Source organism: Chelonia mydas, chromosome 11 (assembly GCF_015237465.2).
Source record: "Chelonia mydas isolate rCheMyd1 chromosome 11, rCheMyd1.pri.v2, whole genome shotgun sequence".
Classification (NCBI taxonomy): Eukaryota; Metazoa; Chordata; order Testudines; family Cheloniidae; genus Chelonia; species Chelonia mydas.
In genome coordinates, this window is record NC_051251.2 from 1,335,422 (window position 1) to 1,351,575 (window position 16,154).

General features: G+C 65.5%; 1 protein-coding gene across 2 annotated transcripts; it reads right to left on the minus strand.

The window, feature by feature from the left end:
* Positions 1–85: 85 nt before the first annotated feature.
* Positions 86–13,676, minus strand: LOC102935035 (dnaJ homolog subfamily B member 2). 2 transcript variants are annotated; one of them, XM_037912654.2, is made up of 10 exons: positions 13,548–13,676; positions 10,289–10,388; positions 9,505–9,614; positions 6,581–6,634; positions 5,793–5,912; positions 4,398–4,487; positions 3,225–3,330; positions 2,401–2,471; positions 1,914–2,129; positions 86–750 (listed from the first exon to the last, which is right to left on the minus strand). In XM_037912654.2, exons 2-10 carry the CDS (start codon positions 10,351–10,353, stop codon positions 740–742), a joined length of 843 nt encoding a protein of 280 aa, XP_037768582.1. In that variant the 5' UTR covers positions 10,354–10,388; positions 13,548–13,676; the 3' UTR covers positions 86–739. The 2 variants fall into 2 exon arrangements, with proteins under 2 accessions (XP_037768582.1, XP_037768583.1); XM_037912655.2 differs by having other exon boundaries at positions 5,793–5,909; positions 13,548–13,629.
* Positions 13,677–16,154: the final 2,478 nt, after the last annotated feature.

Genomic DNA, 16,154 nt, shown 5'->3' on the forward strand with positions numbered 1-16,154 from the left:
AGGAGCTTAATCACCCTCCCACCCCGCACAGGGCTCCAGCCAGCCCCTGCCCTCCCCCCTCAGAGAGCCCCCCTCACACACCGCATCTATTGCAAACAGTTTATTGACTGACAGCAGGGTCCGCTCCCTGGTGGCTGGCGCAGCCCCACAGCAGCAAGGGGGTTGTACAGCAGGACCCGCAGGGCGCAGGCACCCTCCTTCCACCCCCCTGCATCCGCAGCCTTAGAGCGGCTCCTGCCCAGCTGTAAGGGGAAGGGGGGGGGTGGGGAGGCTGCTGGAGTAAGTCCCCTCCCTATGTGCAGGCTCTGAAGGAGAATCCTCCATCTCTTCCAGCTGCAGCTCCTGCCCCCCATGGGGGTTGGGGGCACCCTTACTCCTTCCCCTGGGCTGCCTCCATCCCTGCAGTCAGGCCTCTTCCAGCGGCAACCCCCAGCAGAGCAGGACTGGGCTGGAGGTGCCCAGGGCTCTGTCCCCCAGCCCCCCTCCCACCGGGGCCCCCTGGCACAGCTGCCCTGCAGAGCTGTCAGGGCCGCACGTGCAGGGCTCTGCCCAGTCAGGCCCCGCACAGATGCCATGCCCCCTCCTCACTAGCTACAGCCTACACACTGCTCAGCAGACAGCCCCCCACTACGCAGCCCGGGGGTACTGGGGGGAGGGGGGGTGCGGAAACAGAGCGATGTCCGGGTGTGACCAGCCTCCCTGGGCGACTGCACATGGCAGGGTCCCCGCGGCGCGTCCCTCAGAACACACCTGGGGAGACAAGCAGAGGGGAGGGGGAGGGACGACACGGATGAATCAAGCCTTGTGAGCGTGTGACAGCCAGGGCACGTGCAGGCCAGGGCACCAGCGCCCCTCGGGCTGGGGGGGCTCCAGCCCCATTCCTGGGCAGGACTCACCCGAGGCTCCTGCCAGCCCGGGTGCTCCGAGGCGCAGGAGGGAGGGGTGCTGGGCCCTGATGCCCCAGCTGGGTGGCCCCCAGCCCTGTGGAAGTGGGACAGGGGGTTACCTGGGGGGCAGGGGTGTCAGCAGGGGCTGCAGCCAGAGCAGTGGAGGTGGGGGGTGGGGTAAGCAGCAGGATCCAGAGCAGCAACAGTGAGGGCAAGAACTAGCACCCATCCCCTGCCCCCCAAACACCCGTTACCTTCCTTGCAGCATCTCCCGCCCCCCCCATGAGGGACACCCTGCCCCTGACTTCTCTAGGGCAGCCCAGCTGTGCTTGTGTCCCCTGGCGAAGGACCTGAGCCCCACACCCCTGGGCAGCCCTCCCCTGCCAGGCCGTGACCCCTACACCCCTCCCAGGCAGCCTGGCCCAGCAGGGGGGTTCTGGGAGGAGACCCTAGGGGCAGACCAGCTCCCACTGAATCTGGGCAGGTCCTCGCACACAGCTGAGCTGGGGGCAGTGCTGGCCTGGGGGAGGGACACCCCCTGCGAGGGGGGGGGGGGGGAGGAGACATGGCATGGACAGGCAGCTGAGCGTGTGACGGTGCCAGGGCCCCACGCGACCCCCCCAGGACGCCCCAGGGGAAACGTTCGGTTCCCGCCCTGCGGGGGCAGCTCCTCGCTCTGCAACGGCACACAGAGGGAGGCTCCTCTCCAGCCCTTTACTGAGCCCCCCGGCCCCCCTGGGTCCTCAGGCAGCCTGGCGCCTGCTGCTCCCCGGGGCTGGGATCCTCCGGCTGCCCGGGCCCCCAGCCCCAGCCCGGTTCACAGCAGGCGACAGTGGGGCTGCTTCGGCTTGGGAGCAGGCTCCGTCCCCACTGCTGGCTCGGGCGCTGCCCCCTCCTGCCCGCCCCCTGCCCCCGGGCTCTGTGTCCGGCTCCCCTCGCTGCCCACGGACTGGGGCCGAGGCCCCTGGCTCCCCCCTTGCGCCTCCTGCTGGGCGCCGCCCTGCGGCCGGCTGGCGCCACGCGCACCTGCTCTGTGCTGCCCCGCGGCCTCCATCTCGGACAGGCTGTAGGCCATGGCCAGCTGCAGATCCTCGTCCTCCTCCTCGCTGTCCGTGTACAGGCAGACCGGGGACGAGCCGCGGGGCCGCGGCGGTGCGGGGGGCGAGTGCGAGGCCCGGCCCGGGAGGGCCTGCTGCTCCCGGCGGCTCAGCTCCAGCCCCAGCGCCATGTCGTCAGGGACACCTGACGGGAAGGAGGCACAAGGGTCAGGCCCCAGGCGCGCTGTCCCCAGGCCTGGCCTGTGCCGACGGCACCGGATGGGGACCCTGGAGACACAATTCCTAGGCCTGTCCCTGTCTCCCCAGCTCACCCTGGGCCAGTCATCTGATCTGGGTCTCAGTGCCGCTGTCTGAACTGGGGAGAACCCGGCCCCCCCGCCTCCCAGGGGGCGGGGCTCAGCCAACATACAGGGGGCACCCTGGTCCCCAGAGACCCCTCCCACCGCACTCCTCACCGTTAACGTGGATTGATTTCAGCTCCCCGTCCTCTTCCACCTCCACCCGCTCCTGCCCGTTCTCCACAATCCTGCAGAGACAGAGCCAGCACAAGGTCACCCAGCCGGCCAGGGCGGCACCACACGGGGGAGATTCGGGATGGGGGGGGCACTGTGCGGTGCCATCTAGGGACTGTGCCAGGCTAGGGGCTCCATGTGCTCGGGGGCAGCGGCCAACTCCATTCTGAGCGGGGGCTGGTCTTCACCTTGTCAGTATCTTCTGACCTCGGGCGCGAGCTACGCTTCCGGGGGTGCAGGCCGTTGATTTAAAGTGCTCTCCCCGCCCAGCACCGCGGTGACAGGTGGCCTAGCAACAAAGCCTCCTGGCAGGACTCTGGGCTCCCCGGCTGGGGCTGACCGAGGCGTCACCCGGCAGAGGGGCTGGGGGGTTATGAAGGGCAGACGCTGCGCTGTCGGGCCGGGTCTTTGGCCATGGACAACAGGTCAAACAGCAGCTGCTGCAGCAGCCAGCAGAGATGGGGGGACCCTGCCTGGACACAGCTGGGCCCCAGGAAGGGTGGGCTCTGGCGTGGCGGGACATGGCACTGGCGGGCCCCATGGAGAGTTCTGGTGTGGGGGGACACCAGCCTGGCTGGCCCCATGGAGGGCTCTGGCGTGACGAGTGGTGAGGCACCGGCCTGGCTGGCCCCATGGAGGGCTCTGGCATGGGGGAAGGTGGGGCACCAGCCTGGCTGGCCCCATGATCTGGTCCCCTGGAGCAGCTGCCGTGTTGCTGGGAGACAGGCTAGGTGGCCACTGGCCAGTCCGCGCTGGCCCCTCCCTACCTCTTCGTGGTGATGCGTTTGCCGTTGACGAAGGTGGTGGAGGTGGAAACCGAGCGGAAGCCGATTCCGGGGTCGGTGCCAGGGCTGAAGGACGAGGAGAAGAAATCTGAAAAACAGGGTGACAACCTCACAGCAGGAGCCCCCAGCCTGGGCCAGGCCCTGGGGAGCCTCAAGGGGTCACAGGGGTCCTTGGCCAGGCGTGAGAGGATGACGGGGTGGTAACGGGTCAGCCAGGGGGATGCACTGCAGTGAAATGTCTGTCCAGGAGTCGCAGGGTGTGATGAAGCGGGACTGTTCTTAATGTTTCCTCTGAATACTGTACGGGTGCCTCAGTTTCCCCTAGGCATTTCTTAAGTCTCTAGGGGGTGGGATAAGGGGTGTGATTGTTGCAGAGCAAAGGGCCAGGATACATAAATGGCTGACACTCTGTCTCCTGGCAACTGATGGCCTGGGCCCTTCCCCCTGCAAGGTGAGAGCCAAAGGGCTGGAGAACAAAGGAATCTGGTGACCTCCTGGCCCGGGAAAGGGACAAAGCCCAGAGGAGGAGGGGCTGGAGGGAGTTTCAGTTTGGGGCTGGCTGGGGACGAGGAGTGAAGGGCAGACGGGGTTGTCTGGCTCACTGCCCCCCAAAATGGACCCGGCTGAGGGGTCCTGTTCTCTGCACCTACAAGCTCTGTGTTAGACCATGTTCCTGTCGTCTAATAAACCTTCTGTGTTACTGGCTGGCTGAGAGTCCCGTCTGACTGCGAAGTTGGGGGGCAGGACCCTCTGGCTTCCCCAGGAGCCCCACCTGGGCAGACTGGCTGTGGGAAGCGCACGGAGGGGCAGAGGAGGCTGAATGCTCCCTGGGTTTGACCTCGAAGGTGGAGCCGGGTGAGCTGTGTGTCCTGCAGACAGGCTGCGCCCAGAGAGGAGATTTCCCCAGAGTCCTGCCTGGCTTCGTGGGGAGCAGATCCAGAGCATCGCCCGGGGACTCCGTGACACAGGGCAAGACTGTCCCTGAATCGCCATAGCCGAGGGGAGGAGGTTTGGGCCGGGCAGGGGATCTGGCACCGAGGGGAGGAGGAGCGACTCGGGAGAAAGCCGGAGCTGGGACCACACAGGTGCCCGCTCCAGGTGCGGCAGGTGCCCAGGGAGGACGGTGCTGGCAGCGACAGGCAGGCTGCCACCTACCTGAGGATGCCGGGAAAGATGAGAAGAAGGAGCCTTGTCCGGGGTGTCCAAGGCCAGCTCCCCGCAGCTCTGAGAACGGCAGCATCTCATCTGGAAGGCAGGGATCGTGGCGTGAGCACAGCCCGAGAATCTCCCTCGCAGGATGCCAGGCCAGGCCGCGCCAGCCACACAACTCCAGAGTGCAGCCAGTCCACCCAGGGGGCAGGACACCCAGGGGCCCCAGAGCAGCAGGCCCCAAAGGGGGCTCTGGGGGGCGGTCTCCGGAGGCCTATGGAGCTGGCACTTCCGTGTGTCCAGCTGCTGAGTTGCAGGAAGAGAAGCTGAAGGTCCAGCAGCCCCCGGCTACAGTGGCTCTCCTGCCCCGGGCGCTGCGGGATCAGGCCCACACAGGGGGCAGGGCCTGGGTGCTAGTCGCTCTGACAGGGCCACACGCTGCCGAGGGCTGGCAGCCAGCGGGCACTGCTCTGGCCTCTCTCAGTTCACGTGTCCTGAGGCTCCCTGCAGCCCTTAGGAGAGGATTCCCGATAGGCAGCCTACCTGCCCCCCTCGTAACGGCAGCATGCTGCTTCCAGCCGCCCCCTGCCAGCGCCCGCAGCGAGCCCTTGGCCAGCAGCTAGGGCATGGCCCCGGGACTCGAGTTCAATTCCTACCACAAGCCTGGGCCCAGCACCTAGGCCAGCTCCATCAGCCATTGGTGTCAGCCACCCACCACCAGTCACAGCTCTTCACCCTTCCTCACGGATCAGCCCCTCCCACGCACGGATCCTTCTGTCCTGTGTATTCAGCCCAGGAGCAAGCGTGGCTGCCTCGGACACTCTCCCCCGGCGTCATCCCCAGCTGCATCGGAGCCAAGCCTCCCCGCAGCGACCGAGCCCAGACCATCAACACTTCCCAGCCTCTCTCCTTCGGCTATCCGGCCTCCCTCACTCCTCCCCTGCGTCCTCTGGCACAAGGACCTGCGTCTGCTTGGACCGGGCCTGCTGAAAGCGTGGGACAGTCCTTGGATGGCGTCACCGGCTCCCACACCACCGGCACGGCGGGCACTGGAGGAAGCTGCTGCTCCAGCTGTGGGGCAGGGAGCCGATGCGGTGGAAGGCACCGTACTAACCGGAGGGGTCACAGCTGCTGCTAGGCTGGTGACTCCTGCCCCTGCTGTCACCCAGAAGTTCAAACTCAGCCCCTCCCGAGCCAAAAGCCCAGGCCACACCACTTGAGTCAAAGGCGAATCTCCATGAGCTTTCAGCAGTACAGGACCCGTGACACACAACATAGCCTCTGGGGTCTCTCACCAATCCCCACTTCTCTGGCCACAAAGAATCGAAACGTGCACTGGGTTGGGCCCACTCTCCCCTCCCTCCTCCAGGGCCCCCAGGAGAGCTGTGGGCCAAAACTCACCGAAGAGCTCAGAGAAGGGATCCCGCCCGCCGAAGAACTCCCGGAAGACGTCGTGGGCGCTGCGGAAGGAGAAGGTGAATTCGGGGACTCCTGCGCCGGCTCTTGATCCCCCAGGCCCTGCTGGGGAAAAGCAGACACAGGACGCTAGCACCAAGATCCCAGTCTGAGCCGCGTGAGAACCAGGCTGGGGTCCCCGCCCCGCTGGAGAGACGCGCCAGGTTAAAGGTACTCCGTTAGCTCGGGGCTGTGAAAACTACAGGTCCCAGCATGCAACAGGACATGACGCGCTCCCAGGGCCGCTCTCACTCGGGTCCCCCTGCAAATATTTGTAGTGGGTGCAATTTGCCCCTGGGTCAAGAACCGGCACCCAGCCCGGGGCAAGTTCCACCCCGAACGCCTGCAGCACTGAGGGGTGGGTGGAGCACAGACACACCACAGCACACCGGGGGGGCCACGAGCCCCGTGGGGCCGCATAGAGAGTGGGAGGCCCTGCTCGGGGGGCCGCGAGCCCCGTGGGGCCGCACCTGGGGGGGCTCGGCCGCGTAGGGCTTTGCCATCTTGCTCATGCCCACGCCCCGGGCGGGCGGTGTGCGGGCGAAGCATGGCTGTCCCTTAGGCTCCCGGCAAGAGCTGGCAGGACAGCACCCCGTTGTGGGCACGCGCCACGCGACAGCAGAGGCCGGGATTGTCAGACTTTACTCCCCTCAGCCCAGATTTCAGGAGCAAGGTCCCCCCCCGATTTCAGCTCCCCCAGGCCAGGCTCCTCCCCCACAGCACAGCCGGCTCACCTGCTCCCATGAGGCCTTCCTTGCCATAGCGGTCGTAGATGTCACGCTTCTCCTCTGCAGGGAGAAGAGGAAGAGTTAGCCGGCCCCCACTGCTCCAGCAAGGCTGGGCTGGGCTGGGGAAGGGGCGGCCCCTAGCTAAGGGGGAGCATCTCCCGCTGCGTGGGCAGGTGGCATCGCCAGCTCTCGTGCCATTGGAAGTACTCCTAAAGCCCCAGCTCTCGGAGTCATGGGATGGGGCAAGACTGTCAGCTGCTGTTTCCTCCCCTTCCTGGCTGCAGAGCAAAGCCTGGGGGGACGGCAACCCCCAGGGCTCAGACACAGGGCGCAGACGAGAACCCAACACTTCTTTGAAAAGTCTGGGGATTTTCGACCTAGTGTCGTTGCTCTGGGACCCTTGGGGCTGGTGCGGGGGGGTGGGTGGGGTTGTCCCTTGGCCGGCTCTCCAGGTGCCCCACTCCAGGCTCACGGGGTCTCTAAGCAGTGTCGGATCACAGCGGCTCCAGGCGATGTGATCTAAGCCACCCCCCTAGATCCATGGGATGCATGGGGCTACCCCAGGCCTGGGGGCTCAGCAGCGAGGGCCAAGCTCCGACAGCTCGCCCGGGATAAGAGCGAGTCTGTGGGGAATGAATGAATCCAGCGGGTCGTACGCAATGCATGGGGCTGGACATGGCCAGAGACTCCTGGGGACCCCTCCCCGCACCCCGACTACAGCCCCCAGGGAGAGAGGCAAAGGAACACGAAATGGTGCGTGTGGCTCTGAGAGCAGAGGGTTAACAAGAGCCTCTCCCGCAAAGAGAGGTAGAGAGGCGCAGACCGGCCAGACCCCCCCGCCCCCCGCCTTCCCCCTGAGCACCTCAGGGGGTGCAAAGGGGGCTCCGGAAGCTCAGGGTTCCCTAGTGCAGGGACTGGGCCTGGCCGGGGGGGCAGAGTGCACCTGTGCCGGGGATCCTGGGCAGAGGGAGGGGCCCACTTACCACAAGCAGGAACAGCTGCGGTCTCTGTGCGCCCCTGCCCTGCGCCGGGGCAGGATGCAGCCGGGCTGGAGGCTGCTTGCAAAGGGCCGTCTCGGGGCCTGCTCCGCGAAGGGGCAAGGAACCAGGGCAGCAGCTCCGTCCTGCCTACAGCCCAGGGGCACACGCACAGCTGGGCGCGACGGGGACACCGTCCATACAGAGCACAGCAGCTCCCCTCAACACCAAATGGGGGGAACCGGCTGGGCAGGATCTGGGGATCCCCGTGGATCACACGCCGACTAGGTCCCCAACGGGACGCGGCTACGGGAAGGCTGCTCGTGCCGGGGTGTGCTAACGGGAGCGCCGTCCGTAAGGCACAGGAGGTCATTGGCCCGCTCTGCTCGGCACTGGGGAGGCCTCAGCGGCAGGGCTGGGGACCACACGTCAGGAAAGACGTGAACCAGTCGGAGAGCAACAAACCTGATCACAGCTTTAGAAACCTGCCCCGTGAGGGAGGGTTAATACCTGGGCGCGTTCAGTCTGCAGACAAGACGACGGAGACCAGGCTCCAGGTCCGTGAAGGGCTCTTCTCTAGAGGATGGGGATTAAGGGTCTGTCTATGCTGCACTCTAAGGCTGGGCTCTGACCCCGGCTCGAGCCCACGTTCCGTCCACACACACACACCAGTCAGACAGCTCAGCAAGCCCTCAGGGGGTGAGTCATAGAATATCAGGGTTGGAAGGGACCTCAGGAGGTATCTAGTCCAACCCCCTGCTCAAAGCAGGACCAATCCCCAACTAAATCATCCCAGCCAGGGCTTTGTCAAGCCTGACCTTAAAAACTTCTAAGGAAGGAGATTTCACCACCTCCCTAGGTAACGCATTCCAGTGCTTCACCATCCTCCTAGTGAAAAAGTTTTTCCTAATATCCAACCTAAACCTCCCCCACTGCAACTTGAGACCATTACTCCTTGTCCTGTCCTCCACTACCACTGAGAACAGTCTAGAGCCATCCTCTTTGGAACCCCCTTTCAGGCAGTTGAAAGCAGCTATCAAATCCCCCCTCATTCTTCTCTTCCGCAGACTAAACGATCCCAGTCCCCTCAGCCTCTCCTCATAAGCCATGTGTTCCAGTCCCTAATCATTTTTTTGTTGCCCTTCGCTGGACTCTCTCCAATTTTTCCACATCCTTCTTGTAGTGTGGGGCCCAAAACTGGACACAGTACTCCAGATGAGGCCTCACCAGTGTCGAATAGAGGGGAACGATCACGTCCCTCGATCTGCTGGCAATGTCCCTACTTATACAGCCCAAAATGCCATTGGCCTTCTTGGCAACAAGGGCACACTGCTGACTCATATCCAGCTTCTCGTCCACTGTCACCCCTAGGTCCTTTTCTGCAGAACTGCTGCCGAGCCATTCCGTCCCTGAGTCGGAGCCCTAGGGCCCTGCTGGGCGAGGTCCAAGCCCTGTCACTTTGCAGTGCAGACGCAGCGCAAGCCCCAGCCCCAGGTCAGAAGGGCTGCAGAGCGTGGTGTGGCCGCCTTAGCCTGGCTGAGAGAGCCGGGCCCGGCCCTGGTTTGCCGCGCAGTGGGGATGCTGGAGTCCACGGCCCAGCCCCACAGCCCCGGGTCTACACTGCAGAGTGGACACCCCAGTCGTGCTGCACGTCCACTGCAGGCTGCACAGGAAGTGCTGGGTTTGATCTGCAGCACGGGGCACTTGGGGCAATTGCGGGAAAAGTTTCCAGCACTCCGGGGAGCTACACTGAGGAGCAGGCTTCCCGGGGGCCGCTGAACCCCCATCCCTGGAGGTTTAAGCAACAAGCCCGTCAGGGCTGGGCTACGGCCACTTGGCCCTGCGGTGGTGGAGGGGCTGAACTAAGCGACCCCTTGAGGTCCCTTGCAGCCCCATGGCTACAAGCGCCAGGGGTCCCAAAACGAAGCGGGAGGGGAGACGCCGGCCCCTTACTGTCCGACAGCACTTCGTAGGCCTCCGCGATCTCTTTGAACTTCCGCTCGGCGTGTTCCTTGTTCTCCGGGTTCTTATCCGGGTGCCATTTCAGCGCCGCCTTCCTGTACCTGCACAGTGCCCAGGGACAGTCGGTGACCCCACAGCTCTGCCGTCGGCAGGTGCCATCCTCCCCCCACCCTGCCAGCCACCCCCGAGACCAATCGATGGTGCACAGCCACCCCGTGCCAGGCTGGACCCCACCGCGCCAGGTTCCCGCCAGCACCCGGGCACAGCCTGGCGTCCAGGGGCTTCCTTAGAGAGCTGCTCTTAGCTCCTGGGACACCCCCTTTGCCCTTGAACAGCCCCCCACCATCTCACCCTGCACGCCCCTCCCCATGCTGCCCCCCACCCCCTCCCCAAGCGGGGCCTGTGATCACAGCGCATGTTCCCACCTGGCCCTGCCCAAGATCTGGGAGGGAGATGGGGCGGGTTGCCGGGGGGGGGGGGGGGGGGGGGGGGGCAGGGGGCCGTGCAGGCCCAGAGCCCACGGATGGCCTGTCGCCGCCTTCGCCCAGCTGTGGAAGCGAGGCCCGAGGGGAAGGGACTTGGCCAAGCTCGCAGCAGATCAGTGGCAGAGCAGGGCCGGATCCCAGGGCTCCCGAGCACCAGCCCAGGGCCCTGCCCACTAGGCCCCGCTGCCCCTCGAGCGCTCGTCCAGCCCCACTCTACCCTGAGGGGGGCCCCGGCAGGGCAGCAGCTGCTAGTGGAAAGCGTAGGCGACTCGGGCGGGGGCAGGACTTACGCCTTCTTGATGTCGTCGGAGGAGGCGTTTCGGGGCACGCCCAGCACTTCGTAGTACTCCACCATGGCGCCTGTCCGTCCGTCAGGGGCCGGCGGTGCAGCTGGGGAGGCAGGGCAACGTCAGGCATATCTGGAGATGCCCGGGGGAGCAGAGCGAGCCCCCCGGGACTGTGCTGGCTGCTCAGGACAGAGCATCAGCCAGAAACAGCCGCCCGTCCCCAGGTCCCGAAGAGCAGCGACTGGGCTGTCTGTCCCCTGCCAGAGAGGGCCAGCCCGGCAAACACAGCCGCAGAGACCCACTGGGGCCCAACAGCGCTACCAGCTCCGGCGGGGGACGTCCCACCCCCTTTGCACAGGGGCAGCTGCTCATGCAGCAGGCAGAGTGGGGACACCGGGCCCCATCTGCCCTCAGCCCCTGCCTCGCTGCCGGTCTGTCTGCCTCCCAGCCGATGGGCTGGGCTGTCGTGCCGAGCAGCGTGTCTGAGCTAGGACGGGGTCCCCCGGCTCGCCCCCTCACTTTGACACTGCCGCCCCTCCTCGGCCTCAGCCTCTCTGCCCCTGCCCGGGCAGCGGGAATGCAAGGGGGTTATTTGTGGCCCAGAGGCTGGCGGGCCCCACCCACGTCAGGCGCCGGCAGCCAGAGCCCCAGGGGCACTTGTCTCTGTCACAGCCCGAGCGCAGGGACGGCACCAGCCGCAGAGTCTTCAAGGGACCCTGCCTCTTGGCACCCCAGAGGGTCCCACCCCCCCCAGAGCCACTCGGGGGCAGGGCTATGCTCCACCTACGCAACCGCAGGACCTCAGCCCCTCTGGACCACCCCCCCTCGCCCGGGTCCCTCGCCCTTGCTGAGCCGAAGGGAGGTGCCTCCCCGCAGGAGGTTTGCTTCTGCTCCTCTCCCTCCTCATGTCTGACCCCCCCCATTCTCCCTCTCCACCATGGGGCTCCCCCCACACTCACCTGCCCACAGGGAGACACCCCAGCAGCCAGGGCCAGCCACCCCCCATCGGCTCTTCAGGGAGCAGCAAAGGGGAGGAGCAGAGACCAGGCTGGCTGCTTGTCCCATCCCAGTCCCTCAAAGCACCCAGCTGCCCTCAGGGTCTCACCACCTTGGGGGGGGGGGGTGGCAGCCCGACGGGCCCCGGGGGCCACGCCACAGAACACCACCCCTCACCGCAGGGGCCCGCCCAGCTCAGCATTCAGGCCCCCGAGGAAGTGGCCGGATTTATGCAGAGGGGCCGAGCGCCCCCAGCCCCCACCGCTCCCCCCTTCTGCAAGTCTCTAGAGCCCAGGGTTTTACAGGCAGTTTACTCCCAGTGGGAGTTAGGCACCGACATCCCGTTACAAACCTGGCCCTTGGTGCCTAACGAGGGAGCTGGGGGGCCGGAGGGCGGGCCTAGGCGGGAGTCTCAGCCTTGGCCCGTAGGGGGCGCTGCAGATGCCCTCCCCGGCTGGACGGGGTCATTGTGGGCGGGGGGCGGACGGGGGACTGTGCAGTGAGCAGGGGACCAGAGAACAGGGAATCTCACCCCGGGACAGAGCGGGGCCAGCCCCTCCCTAGTCAGCCTGTCCGCATTAAGGAGCTTAGCAGCTACTATGAACATCTAATCCCGCCACCCGGGAGGAGTAAGAATAGCTCTGCCAGGAGGGGAGGCTGCCCGCCCCCGTCAGTGACCCACACCGGGGTCGAGGGCAGCGGAGGGCGCCTGACTCCTCGGGAAATAGGGCCATTTGTTTACTTGGGGGCCCTGGCCTCAGTCACAGCTGTGCGCTTTCCCCACGGCGGCCAGTTCCACAGGTTAGTTCTACGCTGCAGCCTCCTCCTGGCCGACGCTCCCGCACCCCAGAATCCATTCGACCTGCAGCTGCCGTGGTCACGGCCCCGGCCTCTGAACCCCTCCACTGGCTCCCCATTTCCAGATGCATTACATCCAGGTGCCTCACCGTTGCCTTCACACCCTCGCCGCTCCTGGCTCATCTCACACAGCCCCCCACCGCCCCCACACCTGCTCCCGCAGCCGGCCCCTCGCCTGGCGCACTGACTCCCCCCCCCTCAGCCCCACCCTGCTTGCTGCCCTTCTCTGGGCCTTTCCCATTTCAGGGGGGACAGGCCCCAAAGCAGACAGCACGGTGGGGAGAACACCCCTCTTCTGTTCCCTTTATCCGTGGGGCTGCTTTGCGCCCTCCCTGCCCCCGCACATTCAGCACGTGCCCGACACTAATTCGCTCTCCCCCCCTGCCCCCCTCCCCCCGCTTGTGGTCAGCAGTTCCCAGGGCCGCCTCGGGCCCCAGCTCGGTTCTGTTGGTAAATAAGGGATTTTGCAACCCCAGCGTGTGATTTTCTGCCTTTGAAAGCAAAAACACAAAGTTCAATTCTCACTTTTCCTGGGGCGCACGGGGCGGTGGGGCAGGCCCAATGGTGCTGAGCAGGCCCAGACCCAGGGCGACCCCGAGGAGGGGCAAACACCCGGGGCAACGGAGACCAGGCGAGTCACAGCTTCCCCTGGACCCCCAGGGCTCCCTCGCGCCTGGCCCCGGGTTCGAAGCCGGGTGAGGGCCGGGCGTCCTGCTGCCAACCCAGGGGGCTCATCTCCGGCCAGACGCCGGGCCCGCCCCGGCACCTGTTCCCTTCGGGTGCCCGGCAGCGATTCCGGCGGGCGCCGGGACCGGCTGGAACTTCCTCGGCCTCTCTCGGGCGGCCTCTTCCCTTCGCCGCCCAGACGGGGCGACCCCGGAGCACGGACGCCCAGCCCGCCCCGGGCCCCGGGCCCCAGCCCCGCGAGAGGGGCCCCGAGCCGCCGGCAGCCCCGGGCTCCGCGGGCCCAGGCTGGCGTCCCGTCCGCGGCGCGGAGCTGCCCTGGCCGTCGGGGGCACGGGGCGGGCTGGGCCCCCGCACACCGGCCCCCTGCCCCGCCACCGCGGCCCCGTCTCTGGCCACAGCCGGCGCAAGCCACCGGCCCCCAGGCCTGGGGCCCGATCCCGGGGCCCGATCCCGATCCCGGGGCCCGATCCCGGGGCCCGATCCCGGGGCCCGATCCCTGCCCCACCCGCCCCGCAACCTCCTGACCCCGGGGGGTTCCCCAGGCCCGACACCGCCGCAGGAGCGGCCCCCACTGCGCCCCCCGGGGGGAGCGCCCCCCCACCGCGCCCCACTGTGCCCCCCGGGGAGATCCCTGCCCCACTGCACCCTCCAGGTGCTCCCTGCCCTGCGCCCCACTGCACCCCCCCCCCCTACGCCGGGCCCCCCAGCGGCCCCCCCGTACCTCCCCGCGGCGCAGCGGCCCCGGCTCCCCACGCTCCGAGCGCGGCTCAGCCCAGCTGCAGCTGCGGGCCTGGGGCGGGACAAGAACGCGCTCCCCGCCCATCACACCCCTCCGCTGTGTGACGGACAGCGCCTAGCGCCAATGGGGAGCCCGGGCCGATTGTGACGTCCGGGCCCTGCACTCTGAACTGATGAGGTCATGAAACACAAGCTCAGAGCCCCGCCCCCCCACTGGCCCCGCCCCTCCCTCGAACCCCGGGGCTCCCGGGCACGGCCCCCCGCCCACTGCCCCCCCCACCCCGGGGGGCTCCCCTTGCATGGCCACGTGGATGGAAATCAAGGCCTGGGTCGCTCCTGGTTGGGGTTCAGGCTGGCCTGCCAGGGCACTGCTGCAAGGAAGCTCACAGCGCTGGGGTTCCAGCCAGAGGGCGCGGCTTGGAGGTGGGCGCCTCGCCTCCCTCGTCCAGCCAGCCCCAGGCACCCAAAGGTGAGGAGCCAGGGGGCGGGGGGTTGCCAACTTTGTGACCAAACAAAACCGAACACCCTTGCCCCGCCCCTTCTCCGAGGCCCCGCCCCGCTCCCTTGCGCGCTCTCCCCCACCCTCACTCATTTGCTCTTTTTCACCTGGCTGGGGAGGGTCCCTTTTTGACGGGTGTTCGGTTAAAAACTAGACATCTGGCAACCCTCCGGGCCCACCCGCAGCCATTGCGGCTCACTCAGGTCCCCTTTTCCAGCCATTCTCCCCCACCCCAGGGCAAGGAATGGGCTGGTCTTTTAAAGGAAGGCTGCAATTCCCACCTAACGCATCACCTGACTCCAGCAGCTGGGAGCTTAGGAAAAACACCAAACACAAAACATCTTCTGTATTTTCCACAGGATGCATCCCATGAAGTGAGCTGTAGCTCACGAAAGCTCATGCTCAAATAAATGATGATACTAAACTGGGAGGAGTGGTAGATACGCTGGAGGGGAGGGATAGGATACAGAGGGACCTAGACAAATTGGAGGATTGGGCCAAAAGAAATCTGATGAGGTTCAATAAGGATAAGTGCAGGGTCCTGCACTTAGGACGGAAGAATCCCATGCACCGCTACAGACTAGGGACCGAATGGCTAGGCAGCAGTTCTGCGGAAAAGGACCTAGGGGTGACAGTGGACGAGAAGCTGGATATGAGTCAGCAGTGTGCCCTTGTTGCCAAGAAGGCCAATGGCATTTTGGGATGTATAAGTAGGGGCATAGCGAGCAGATCGAGGGACGTGATCGTTCCCCTCTATTCGACACTGGTGAGGCCTCGTCTGGAGTACTGTGTCCAGTTTTGGGCCCCACACTACAAGAAGGATGTGGAAAAATTGGAAAGAGTCCAGCCGAGGGCAACAAAAATGATCAGGGGACTGGAACACATGACTTATGAGGAGAGGCTGAGGGAACTGGGATTGTTTAGTCTGCAGAAGAGAAGAATGAGGGGGGATTTGATAGCTGCTTTCAACTACCTGAAAGGGGGTTCCAAAGAGGATGGCTCTAGACTGTTCTCAATGGTAGCAGATGACAGAACAAGGAGTAATGGTCTCAAGTTGCAGTGGGGAAGGTTTAGATTGGATATTAGGAAAAACTTTTTCACTAAGAGGGTGGTGAAACACTGGAATGCGTTGCCTAGGGAGGTGGTAGAATCTCCTTCCTTAGAGGTTTTTAAGGTCAGGCTTGACAAAGCCCTGGCTGGGATGATTTAACTGGGACTTGGTCCTGCTTCGAGCAGGGGGTTGGACTAGATGACCTTCTGGGGTCCCTTCCAACCCTGATATTCTATGATTCTATGATTCTATGAAATTGGTTAGTCTCTAAGGTGCCACAAGTACTCCTTTTCTTTTTGCGAATACAGACTAACACGGCGGTTACTCTGAAACCAAATTTCATGAGACTCCTTCTAAAACACTGGCGGGCAGCGCACCACATACCCGAGTCCCTGGGGCCACGGATTAGCAGGCAGGCCTGAGCTGAGGGCCCCGAGTATGGGTCATCGTGTGCCCTCTGGGCCAAGCCAGTGCTGCTGGGAACGCGGGAGGAAGACTCCCGGCCCCACCACTCCAGCCAGCCCGCCAGGCAGGCTGTCTGCATGCCACCCCATGGATGGGGAGTGCCCGCCCGCGCACTGTGGCTGGGAGCCCCTGGGCCACTTGGTGGGCACAGCTGGGCAAGGGGGACTGACCTTGGCAGCCATTGCTGGGTCCTGACAGCCGGGCAGTATCAGGCTGCCACGAGCGTTGTTAGGCTGGGGGGGGAACCACCCCCGCATCCCACAGGGCAGGGAGGGGGGCACCAGTGGCCCCCTATCCAAGCTCTGCTGGGCCACCTCCTGCCAGGAGCCCAGCCTGCCTGGGACAGGCCACTGAGCCCACAGGAGGGGTCTCGCCGGCCCAAAGAGGAGCAGCGCGGGTGCTTCACCAGCCCAGCTTGGCTCCTGGGGGAGGAAACCCTGCCACCCCCTCCTCAGTAGAGTAGGGGACATGCACAAGGGTGCCTAGGGACTGGGGCTGCCCTGATGCAGCACTGGGATGAGTCCCAAGTGCATGAGCTGGGCTGGGTGTCCCCTGCCCCCAGTGCAGCTCGGATC

Coding starts and splice junctions, on each gene's coding strand:
- LOC102935035 (XM_037912654.2), bottom strand. CDS start 10,353: ATGGTGGAGTACTACGAAGTGCTGGGCGTGCCCCGAAACGCCTCCTCC. Junction 4,488..5,792: donor TCCCTTCTCTGAGCTCTTCG/GTGAGTTTTGGC, acceptor CCTGCCTTCCAG/ATGAGATGCTGCCGTTCTCA. Junction 2,130..2,400: donor GAAATCAATCCACGTTAACG/GTGAGGAGTGCG, acceptor CCTTCCCGTCAG/GTGTCCCTGACGACATGGCG.